Source organism: Anolis carolinensis, chromosome 1 (assembly GCF_035594765.1).
Source record: "Anolis carolinensis isolate JA03-04 chromosome 1, rAnoCar3.1.pri, whole genome shotgun sequence".
Classification (NCBI taxonomy): domain Eukaryota; kingdom Metazoa; phylum Chordata; class Lepidosauria; order Squamata; family Dactyloidae; genus Anolis; species Anolis carolinensis.
Genome location: NC_085841.1, coordinates 205,870,202 through 205,883,163, shown reverse-complemented (window position 1 = coordinate 205,883,163; position 12,962 = coordinate 205,870,202). Strand labels below are relative to the sequence as shown.

Genomic DNA, 12,962 nt, shown 5'->3' with positions numbered 1-12,962 from the left:
TTACCATATTTGAAGGAGCAGAGTTTTCTGAATTCCTCATAAAAAGAAAAAAATCTGAAGTTGGCATGCAGTAGAAAGCAAGCAACCATCCTGAAGGATTTTAGAAAAGCAAAATCAAGGACAGGAGAGATTAGGCCCAATTATCTGAAGCATATCTTACCAATAATAAAATGTAATGTTTTCCCTTTATTTTTAAATTGAGTACACATTGAGAACAAGACTACATTGCAAGACTACGTTGTGTATTTTAGCCCTAGATTTGCATAACAATGCCAACTGGATATATAACTTCAGAAACAAATTTTTAAAATGTATTTGTGGCAGGATCACATACATTATCTTAGAATGCCTGGAAGCAGAAGGGCTGGGAATAGAGATCTATCAAAAGACACACATCTACTTGATGTGTGTCTTTTGAACTATTGTCATGACCAATAGCTGTTGCTTTGCCTCCTCTCACCACACAAAAATTTCCCCCCTCCCACACACAAACTTTAATAGTGAAGTTTTTTCCAAGCTCCCTAGCTGTCTTTCCTAAAGCTCTCCTGCTTTTCTTTCTCAGTATCTTTCCTTTGCATTTAGAAACCCCACTCCTTCAGAATTTTACTATGGTGTCTAGTAAAGCTGTTGTGGACATATTCCTGCTGGTGACTTAGCAGCATACGCATTTTGTTGGCCGTTACGCAGGCATTCATGTAAACATCAGGATTGCTACTGGCCAGTAGGAATACACAACACTTTTTTGTCCTTTCTCAGAGATTAGAATCTCTTTTATTAATGAAAGCTTAGCGTTTGGAGGGTGTCCAGTTTTGGACTGCATCCAGTCTGTCTTCCGCTGCTATTGTGCACTTGTCCAGTATACCTTATTTTTGTAACCAAATATTCTAATGAAACTCATTAAGACCGTACATGCTTTATTTCAAAAGTACAAAATCTAAAGATTAGCATTCCTTAGTGCATACTTTTGTATGCAGAACAGACTTTAAAGACACAATCCAGCTCAAACATAACCATCTTGAAGTCTCATTCATTTCAATGAGCTCTGCATGTGTTTAATACTGCCACTGAAGGTCTTAAGCCATCAAAATGCTTGGCTTTGACTAGATTGTACTTTAATGGTGTCACTTTATGTGTGTTTACACTACTACATTCAAGCTCTTATAATAAAGCAAAGGAAGTTTTAAAAATTGGTAAGAAACTGCACACATTCCATTTATGTTTATAAAATAATGTATCTGAAAGCATAAGATTAGTCTTGGTAGTAATTAGGGTCACCAGTCTTAAATCATGCTTGATACACATTTGAGTAAAATAAACTATAGGAACAGAATATAAATAATTTGGAAATATTTACAGTAGAAAAGAAACGAGTCACTGCTGCCATTACAAAAGTAGGAACTAGTGTCTTACAGAAGAATTATCAATTGTGCATATATTTGTTGCAATGATAATGATTTAAAGTGTATTCATATACTTAACTCTAAAGGAAAGAGCTATATAAAGTCACTTAAAAGCAGGGCAAATTCTGCATCAGGAAGCCCCACTGGTAGAAAAGAAATGTAAAAATAATAGGTTGTTTGCCTCCTTGCTTTTCACATTTTAGTCCCTGGTTTCTTGGTCTTTGGAACAAGGAAGATACCACCATCTCTTGTTTGCTGTAATGAGTATTCGTTAACTGAGTAAGGCTTTCCATCTTCATCTCGGAGCATGCCGAAGACCTCAAGGTATAGTGTGCTTAGCTGCTTTTTCAACAGGTGTAGGCTTTTATCATTCTCTGCTTTCTCCTTCAGAAGCTTCTCCCTCTCATCCTTAAGGTAACCTAAATCATACTCCAGCTCCGTAATGTTTTCTAGTTTCCTTTTACGGCAGTTTTGAGCAGCCACTTTGTTTTTACCTCGCCTTCGTATATCACGAATAAGCGTAACCTGGGCCTCAGTGAATTGCTCCTTAGACATCATTTCATTGAAGTCATCTACAGGGAGGTTGATGATTTTTTCAACAGGAAAAGGGATCTGCAGAGCTTTTGCTCTAAGCTCATCTCTTGTGAGATGTGCTTCATCTTGGCTATAGGATTTGTCCTTCATGAACGGAGCCTCAGAATGACCAGGGTTGGCAGGCAATTCTCTTTTGACCTCACCTTTAACTGGTGAAGCAGCTGTGGGGCTCCTTTGCTCTACAGGTGGAGAGAGTGGTAGCAGAAACTGAAACACAGGCATTTGGGTATTGCTCTGTTGCACACTCCCAGGGGCGCTATCCATCTCTTCTATTTCAGTATCACTGCATCCAAAGCCTGTATCTCTACAGATAGAAGACGAATCAATAGAATGAGCTGGAGAAGTTGTACTGGGACTTCTGTTCAGTGAAATGCCAGAGTCAGAATCAGTACATTCTTGTGGGTTTCCTGCAAGATCACAGTTAAAAGCTTTGCACTGAGCAAAATCAGACAGATCAATAGGTTCATTTAAAAAGCCAGTAAGAGCCTGGTCCACAAAATTGGGTGGTGGGCTGGTTATGCTGTTGTTCGCTTTGACATCAATAAAATCAGGATAGAAATCTTCACAAAAGTCACTGCTTGTGGATGATGTGTTATTTTGGCTTAGATCTGGCAGTAAAATGCCAGAATAAGAGGCCTCCAAAGGCTTCAGAAACTCTGGACTGCAGGTAGAAACTTCATTCTCCATGGGGGGTAATGGGTTGTAGAAAGTAAAGTCGATTGCAGCCTCAGACATTGTGTTTGCTGTGCAGGTGTTTGGGGTTACTTCTGCCAGGTTGTCATTTTGAATATTAAGGCACTAAAAAAAATGTTACAAAGATGTTCAACATTATAATTGTGCACACTTGATATTGTACACCTCAGCAATCATTCTGCCTAGACCATCTTCACTGTTATCTAGGTCTGATGCTGCCAAATGTTTGACTATTTACTTTTATTATTATTGCTTCCTTATGCTTTAGTGCAGGGGTCCCCAAACTAAGGCCCGGGGGCTGGATGCGGCCCTCCAAGGTCATTTACCTGGCCCCCGCCCTCAGTTTTATAATATAATATTTTATATCAGTTTTAATAATATAATATATTGTATATACATATAATATTGATAATAATCTTATGTTATACAATATAATACTAATAGTAATACCATATAATAATATTAATTGTATGTTATATATTACATATTATATAATAGTATGGTGGTATAGTTCAATATAGTAATATATATTGCTAATATTGTGTTATGCTAATAATATAATATATTGTATGTACATACAGCTGCTCTGAGTCCCCTTCGGGGTGAGAAGGGTGGGATATAAATGTAGTAAATAAATAAATAATTTTAGACTTAGGCTCGGCCAAAGTCTGACATGACTTGAAGGCACACAACAACAACAATGACAATCCTAATTAACTTGACTATCTCATTGGTCAGTAGCAGGCCCACACTTTCCATTGAAATCCTAATAGGTTTATGTTGGTTTAAATTGTTTTCATTTTTAAATATTGTATTGTTCTTTCGTTGTTGTTGTTGTTGCACTACAAATAAGACATGTGCAGTATGCATAGGAATTTGTTTGTATTTTTTTTTTCAAATGATAATTCTGCCCCTCAACAGTCTGAAGGATTGTGGACCGGCCCTCTGCTTAAAAAGTTTGGGGACCCCTGCTCTAGTGGGTTACAAAATCTGACCAGAGAAAGAAAGGAGCAGAAGGAGAAAGAAGCACATGGGCACCTCTTTCACTTCTGAAAATTTCTATGAAAAAGGTGGTGAGACTAACTGGATAGAAAGTAAGAAAAGCCTTTTAATAACTTGATATTAGGGAAGAAAGGCATTTGCGTAACTGGCAGCCTTTTTCCTTTTTAAAAATCATGCACTGTACATGTTACTAAGTGAGTTACCTGCCACCACAATTCAGTTGAAAACAAGACATTTTGAAGGTTGACAATACAGGATGAAATTCATGTCAATTTTAATAAGCATAATGTCAATGCTACCTAGGCCTTTGTAACACTTGTGGATGCTGTTTCAAACAGTATCTTCAAACACTACAAAGCCACTGGAGCTAATCCAAATGTCTTCAAGGAAGCACATAGTCTAGGAATGTGCCTCCAACACAGGCTAAAATATTTTTTGCCTTCGGGAAAAGACCCAAGGCATCTTATAACCTAGATTACAATGAGGTATTCTGAAACCTATTAGGAAGAAGTTTTAAAAACCATTAAATAAGCAATCTTATTAAAAACACTAATTTAAAAAAGCTTAAAACACGTTTATAGCATAGTAAAAAGCTGTAAGTACAGCACAGCCATTAAAAGACCCTTCTGCCACAATCAGTTAACAGCCCAAAGCTTGTCCAAATAAAAAGGTTTAGAGTTAGGGTAACAAAGTTGCAATGCTCATTGCTACTAGAGACCTATGACATGACTGTTCATGTGCCATGGATACAAAGGCAGTGCCCACTCACTCAGTTATGCTTTAAAGATAGGTTTTTAAATCCTTAATTTTTAATGCATAGAAGTGGAGAGTGATCACTAAACGTATCTATAAAACCTGGCAGTACCATTTTTTTTTAGTGTAAGCCATTGTCACTCGAATATTTGGAGCTCTCAGTGGCGCAATGGGTTAAAACCTTGTGCCGGCAGGACTGCTGTTGCCGGCAGGACAAGTTGGCAGTTCAAATCCGGAAAGAGCAGGCGAGCTCCCTCCGTCAGCTCCAACTCCCTATGCTGGGACATGAGAGAAACTTCCGACATGGATGGTAAAACATCAAACATCTGGGAGTCCCCTGGGCAACGTCCTTGCAGACGGCCAATTCTCTCACACCAGAAGCAACTTGCACTTTCTCAAGTATCTCCTGACATGGGAAAAAACTCAAATATGCAATCAGTAGTAGTGGGGGAGTATTTTTTTCATTGATAAGAAAAGCTTAATACAATTAAAAGATTTCTCAAGAAGGATGTTTCTCACAATCTATGGAAATTACAGTACAACTACACCTTGGCAGAAAAACCATCTAAGTCATCAATTTTGCATTTTTATTGGGCGAGAGACATCTAACCCCCCTCATGTTGTTCAATGGCAACTTTTATCAATCCTAGCAGCATAGCTGATAGCAAGCCATGATGGGGGGTGCAACTCATTGGGAAGATCACATGTTCCTTCTATTTCCGTTCTTTTTGGTATTCTATGCCTTCTTAATGCAGCCTACAGCACCTAACATTCTTTGGCTGTTTCCCTTCCAAACCCCGGCCCTGTTTGGCTTCCAAATTCAAACAGGATCTGGTGCATTTGGGGTATTTAGGATATAATAATAATGCTAAGCATTAAAAGTGAAGTTTTATTCACATATATACTTGCTAGGAGCAAGCCCAATTGACCAAGGTTGGACTTCTCTATTGACAAATACAGGATTTTACTGTAAATCTGGGTTTCTGCCCAGGTTCTTAGGAATGCAATTATAATCTGTATACCTTTTTCAACTTATAACAAATCTTTGTCCAAGACACCTAAATGTATAACCTTATAACGAAGTGCTGATTACAAATATTACCTGGAGCTCTGGAATAGACAACAATTCTTCCCACACTTGTTCCATGTCCTGTGTGCTCTCACCAGGAGTCATTGCAAACTCTGAAATGGCAGGCTGAAGGACAGATGAATCAAGCGGCTGCATATGATTAGGGTCAACAAATACTTGGTTGCTCTCAATGTCAGACGGAGCCACTTGCTGAAATTCAACTGGAGAAACCTGGAATATTATGAAACAGATTTCATCAGTTACACTTGAAATCTCTTGGTACCTAAAGTAACATTGATATACAATCCTCCAAAGCATATTCAACTGCGGTCGAATGTATTATTGGCACACTATTAAGACTACCATGATTACCAAAGAAAGAGAAAATGAGTTTTTTTAACAGCTCTAGAGGACTATATTACAAACAAGTTTGCAGCGTAGCTAACATATACCTTTGGGTCCTCTACAAACAAGAACGTTTCTGCCAATACTTGCATGCAGTCATCAAACACGTCACTAAACAGATTGTCCGCATCTTGCTTGGAAATATGTACGTTCTGTATTAGACAAATAGATAGGAAATATTAATGAATATACAAATCTGCAAAACGTTGATTCAGTTCAAATAACAACAGCTTTTGTTTCTTTACCGAAGGAGAACAGCTAGACAGAAAGTTATATGTAAATCAGCATGAAGAAAAGCGAAGATGCTTTTACCTGAGAGTAATTATTGGATATGGCAGTGTTTCCTGATTCAATGGCTTGAGTAGGCTGGATAGGAACAAATTCACCTGTTTCCTCATCCAGCTGCAATTGGGCAAGGAAGGCTTTCTCTTGCTCTTTCTGAAGCTGTTCTTGTCTCTCTCTTTCCAGCTTCTTCTGTTTCTCAAGCTCAGAAGCTTTCTTTCTTTGGCTAAAATCAAAAACTTCACGCCGTGCTCCAAGATCAATATCTTGCCTCCAGAGAATGTCAATCAGATTCATATCCTGTGAAGGAGAGACAAAAAAAGGAATATTATGGATGCTCAAGCATTTCATATCTAAGCTGATTTACATGGAATCAAATACCAAGATGCTTGTGTGTATTTGCTGGTCTGATGTTATTGTCTAAACGACCTTCTGGGTATTCTTTGTAGCATGCTGGTTTAAATTATTTTAATTAATCAGAAAATGTGACTTTGAGCAGCTAATAATTAAGGACGTCTTATTAAGTTAATAAGACTGAGCACTTGTTTGAAACTTATGAGGCAATCCTATAAACACTGAACGGACATCAGAAACATTTACTTGTCAAGAATATAGACAAGGGAAAGGGTGATAGGTATGTAATTGTATACAAGGAAGCATTGTAAGTACAAGGGAGCATGTTCCACTGATATCCATAAGAACACATTTCCAAACTTTGCAAATATTAATGAAATATGAGAACCACATTTACAGTAGAGTCTCGCTTATACAATGTAAACGGGCCGGCAGAACGTTGGATAAGCGAATATGTTGGATAATAAGGAGAGATTAAGGAAAAGCCTATTAAACATCAAATTAGGTTATGATTTTACAAATTAAGCACCAAAACATGTTATACAACAAATTAGACAGAAAAAGTAGTTCAATACACAGTAATGCTATGTAGTAATTACTGTATTTACGAATTTAGCACCAAAATATCATGATGTATTGAAAACATTGACTACAAAAATGTGTTGGATTATCCAGAACATTGGATAAGCGATTGTTAGATAAGTGAGACTCTACTGTAATATATCTCGGCATTCACAGGCATATCTACATTTCTGGATGTTCATTAAATCCATGAAAGTCAGGGTCCACATGAAGAAAACGAGAAAATATTTCACTTATGGTATGTTAAAACTCAGTTAACCAATGCAACCAACAGCCAACAGGATCGGAAATGAGAAAAGGAAGAATTTCACTCACACATTGCATAATTATGTAATATATTGACATAGAGATGAAAGGTTGGATCTAGGATTCGTTTTTGCTGATGTGGAGATTTATATACATAAGGCTTCTGAACCAACAGAAAATTTCTCTTGACAAAAATGGAGAGGGGGCATATTTACTGATTTCCTCCTTCCCGTGAAGTCCCCAATTCCCCAAACTGCTATGAAGTGCCCTCACCCCCACCCTTCAGCACTGGGGGCTGAAGGATCAAGGGAATATGGAGGAGGGCAAAGATTATACAAACATGTACACTTGACAAGATCATATGGCGTGTATTTCCACTCGGCAAAAGTGCCTGCTGATGAGAGGATTGGATAGATCCAATCTATGTTGAGAAATACTAATGTATCTACACTATATAGAATTAATGCAGTTTGACACCACTTTAACTACCATGGCTCAATGCTATGAAATCCCAGGAGTTGTAGTTTGTCAGGGCACCAGCACTCTTTGGCAAGAAAGGTTAAAGGCCATGAAAAACTACAACTCCCAGTCATGTTGGTTCAAGTGGTGTCAACCTAGTTCTTCTATAGTAAATGCAGTCCTAGGTGGTTTTGAAAAAAGTATTTTGAACATGGAAAATGTACACTCTGCTGGTTTGGGGATTCTAGAATCCTTATACCTTCAAAAATTGTATTTTCATGTTCTGATCAATAGCTAAGCTAAAGATAAAAGTTTCACTTGACATTAAGTCTAGTTGTGTCTGACTCTGAGGGTTGGTGCTCATCTCCATTTCTAAGCCGAAGAGCCAGCATTGTCTGTAGACACCTCCAAGATCATGTAGCTGGCATGACTGCATGGAACTCTGTCACCTTCCCGCCGGAGTGGTACCTATTGATCTACTCACATTGTTCTGATCAACTGCTACATTCATAAATAGCTTATTTTCAGAGGATCAAATGTACGCTGAAGATTGTCCTGTTCTCTTGATAATTTTTCAGAAACATCTGGATGGCCACTGCTAGAAAAAAACAAGGCTAGGCCAATGAACTCTGTATCTAATCCAAAGGGTGAGCCCTCGTGGCCGAGTAGGATTGCCTTCCAAGAGTAGGATCTTGGCAGTGGGTCCACCTATTTTTGATCTGCATGTTCTTTCGCAGTGAGGGCATTGATTTCCAGATAGAAGGCAGTCCCGACAAGGGTTGGCTTGACGTTTCTTCTTTTCACCCTCCATAGTCATGTTTTTGCTTGTATATATCTCTGTTCACCAAAAATGTTGGCAGCATACATATTTCTAATTCAAGTACATTTGGAAATCTCTTAAACAAAGATGTCAGATTTTCACTAAAATAGGCAACAAACGGTGAAGACGTTGAACGAATTACTACGGCTGCCCACAATAAGGGTTTGGTCCCTCCATATTGTCATGGTGAAATGAACTAATTAAGTCTGGCAGTAATTGAAGATGGTGCAATATGGCAGGGCTTCATTAAAGGCCAGTAGTTTACCAGCTGCTCACCCGCTTCAGCCAATTTAAAATGGCTTCTTCATGTCTGAGCATTTGCAATATGTTCTGGATAAAACTGCAGGATCTGGATTTTAGATTCCATGTCTATATCATTCATTTCCAGGGTGCCATTACAACTGATGCTGCTGCTGCTTTTACACAACAGAGATTCATGAATTCAGTCCTTTCCTTGGTCCTCAACATACTAAGCCTTTCAAAGGAATTGTAATTTTCAATCACAAATAGAGGAATGAACCGAAAAATGCAGAACAGAATATGAAATACCGTTCAAGTAGTAACACGGCTTAAAATCATGCAAACTGTGGCAGAAATTTTTAAATTGCAAGCAGACATTTTTTAATTAGTTACTAGTTGTCCAAAATTGTAGGAAAAATATAAGCTCAGTCTCTACACAAAAAGAGATGGCAGCAACTTCCTTTTAAATGCTTAAACTTCTCAACTACATCTTTTCACCGGTAAAGATCCATATAATTTTGTAGTCTTACACACATACTATTTCATTAACTTTTAATATATTTTTCTTTCTAAAAACCCTTTAATGTAAAATCCTACATTATTTCCACAAATATATTTTCACTATAAATTTTAAAGGTTTCATAAATGTTAGTGTCAGCTATAAATCCATATTCATGTTAAAAACGAGCCTCAGCATGTCTATAACTAATAGTATATAATGGTGCATACATATCATACTTTTATCAGGGGGCCTTGACAACAATGCCTGATAAAGAAATGTGTAATAACCTTTCACATGACTTGTCGCTCCACAATGAGTATTTTGTTCTCTTTTAGTTTTGCGATTGCCTGCCTACATTAGATTTGAGGAAATAGCTGTTTGGGCAACTCCAAGAAAGGGGAATGCCCAAGGAAAAAACTTATGGGCTCTAAACACCTATAAAAATCTGTATTTTGGCCAAGAGAGGTTTTCAACTAGCACATGTTTCTGTAACACATGAACAGGCTCTAAGGTAGACATTCAGTAATGTCAAGACCAGTGCTATATGTGAAAGCATGCACAGCTTTAATTCTTGGAAGAAACCAGTAACTCTTACATTCAAAAATGATGTGATTATTAAGTACTACAACTTTATTCTCAGTGGGTTGGAATATCTTACTTTTTATATTTCTCTCCTATAATTCTTCAATGAGCTGTGACAAGTCTATGAACCTTTCCTCAATGTATACGTTCACTATATACTTAGCTCTGTGAGATGGGGTGCATCTAAACAATAATAAGATGCAGTGTTCCCTTACTACTTTGCGGTTCACTTTTCGCTCCCTCGCTGTTTTGTGGGTTTTCAATTAATATTAATGTACACATTTATTGCAGTATTTTTGCGGGTTTTTGCCGTGTGCAAAGGGTTTTAGAAGGGGGAAAGGGAGAAATAAAGGGAGGGGGGAGGGAAGGGTTGGAAATTTTAAAAAAAGGGTTATTTAGCTTCCATTATTCTTCTCTGCCGGTGGACTGTATATTGTAACTGCTAAAATAAAGTACAGACTGTATTGTAGTAAGTGGTCTGTGGTTCGTTCTCCTCCACACATAGAATAAATATAGTGTTCCTATTTCGCAGATTTTCACTTATTGCGGGTGGTCCTGGAACATAACCCCCGCAATAAGTGAGGGAACACTGTAATATACTTCATTTATATACTGCTCTATCTCCCCGAGGGGACTCAGAGTGGATTACAGGTATGGCAACATTCAATGTTGTTTTCCCAACTGACAAATAGACAATACATAAACAAAGGCTTCCCTCTTTTTTCATCTCTGGCATCTGGAGGCTGTGCTCAACTCAGCCATGGGGAGGTGCTATTGTTCCATTCTTTCATACTGAGGAGCCATGTCATCCATAGACGCCTTCTGCCAGCATGTTTTTCAGGGGCGCCTTTTACCTTTTTATCTACTCACATTGTGATTTTCGAACTGCTAGGTAGGCAGAAGCTGGGCTGACGGCGGAAGCTCACCCTGCCCACGGCTTTAACTTCAGGTTGGCAAGATCTTCTGTAGCTGGCAGCATTTATTTATTTATTATTTATTTATTAACTTCATTTCTATCCCACTCTTCTCACACCACAGGGGACTCAGAGCGGTCTACAACATACATCTAGGCAAAAATTCAGTGCCTCATTATACAGTGTCCCCTCACTACTTCGCAGTTCACTTTTCGCGGATACGCTGTTTTGCGGTTTTTCAATAAATTCTAAAAGACTATTATAAATCACAAAAAATTACAATTTACAGCCTAAGGAAGGGAGGAAGGAAAAGCCAAAGGGAGAGAAAAAGAGCCCAAGCGGCAACAGGAAGAGAAGGAGGTAATTTATCAACACACGATCTGTTGATAGACATAAAATAGTGTATAACTACTAAAATAATGTGTAAATATTGAAATAAATATAGCGTCCCTACTTTGTGGATTTTCACTTATTACGGGTGGTCCTGGAACCTAACCCCCGTGATAACCTAACCTATATCAGCCCCCTCCCTCCTGTCCTTCAGAAAGATGGTAAAGACCTGGCTGTAGGACCAAGCCTTTGGGACAGTGCAATATTGGCAGCAATAGGAAATTTCACCCTGCTGGCCAGATCCGGTACGGCTGACTTGTGATGGTTTTAAATCATGGTTTTAATGTGAAGATAACGGATTTTAGTGTTTATGTATATTTATAGTTTATTTTATGTCCCGGCATGGAATGCTTGCAATATACAGTAGAGTCTCACTTATCCAACGTTCCGGATTATCCAACACATTCCTGTAGTCAATGTTTTCAATACATCATGATATTTTGGTGCTAAATTCGTAAATACAGTAATTACTACATAGTATTACTGCCTATTGAACTACTTTTTCTGTCAAATTTGTTGTATAACACGATGTTTTGGTGCTTCATTTGTAAAATCATAATCTAACTTGATGTTTAATAGGCTTTTCCTTAATCCCTCCTTATTATCCAACATATTCGCTTATCCAACATTCTGCCGGCCCGTTTATGTTGGATAAGTGAGACTCTACTGTATATGTTGTGCTCCGCCCTGAGTACCCTTCGGGGTGAGAAGGGTGGAATATAGATGTTTTTAATCAATTAATTAATTAAAAACCTTGGAAACTACAGCTTGCATGATTTCATAGCCTTGATCCATGGCAGTTAAAGTGGTGTCCGACTGCATTAATTCTACATGGCTTCAGACCTAAGCTTATTCAGTTAACTTCATCATTAAGCCGAGGTTTGAAAGTGAACCTCACTAGGAAGTACTTGTTATTTTCTATCAAGTTCAACTTGTGGCAAGTTACAACTCTGTGAATGAGAGACCTGCAACAGCCCAGGCATCAACTTCCCTGCTCAGATCTTGCCAAGCTCAGGGCTGTGGCTTCCCTGATTGAATTAATCCATGTATATTGCACTCTCCCCCTTTCATTCTGTTTTCTAATCCTCCATTTTAATGTTGAAAAACAGAAGTGCTCTGAATAAGTTGGGTAGAATCATAGAATCATAGAATAGTAGAATTGGAAGAGACCTCATGGGCCATCCAGTCCAACCCCCTGCCAAGAAGCAGGAAATCGCATTCAAAGCACCCCCGACAGATGGCCATCCGGCCTCTGCTTAAAAGCAAAGCATGGATAGTGATGTGTTCAAGAAAAAGGATCCTATTTTGCTACAGGCAAAAGGAAATGTAGACGTTTACATTGGCATCAGAATTTAGTTGACCCCGATCCTGAAATCTGTTCTCAGCACCACAAGTTTGAGTCCTAGAATCTGTGAAACAGCCACGGGTTGGATCCAGACTCTCTGTCAGGAGTGCTTTGATTGTATATTTCTGCATGGCAGAATAGCACTGGACTGGATGGCCCTTGGAGTCTTTTCAAACTCTAGGATTCTATTATTCTTCCATAAATGTAAGTGCTCCTTCCCTCTTTGAAGGGGCCGAGGCTGGATCTACAGTGCCATATAATGCAGTTCAATGCAAATCAAACTGCATTATAGGGGTCTACACTGGTCAAAAAATGCAGTTCAAAGTGAAT

The 12,962-nt window shown here is 38.4% G+C and overlaps 1 protein-coding gene across 1 annotated transcript in view; it reads right to left on the bottom strand.

Annotated features, from left to right (window-relative positions):
• Window positions 1–897: 897 nt before the first annotated feature.
• nfe2l2 (NFE2 like bZIP transcription factor 2) overlaps window positions 898–12,962 on the bottom strand; it is a 40,607-nt gene continuing 28,542 nt past the window's right edge. Inside the window, exons 2-5 of the mRNA XM_003226765.4 lie at window positions 6,229–6,498; window positions 5,964–6,068; window positions 5,545–5,742; window positions 898–2,792 (exon numbers count right to left, since the gene is read on the bottom strand). Of these exons, the coding sequence (XP_003226813.1) occupies window positions 1,593–2,792; window positions 5,545–5,742; window positions 5,964–6,068; window positions 6,229–6,498 (1,773 nt within the window). The 3' untranslated portion in view covers window positions 898–1,592. The remainder of the gene's footprint in view (window positions 2,793–5,544; window positions 5,743–5,963; window positions 6,069–6,228; window positions 6,499–12,962) is intronic.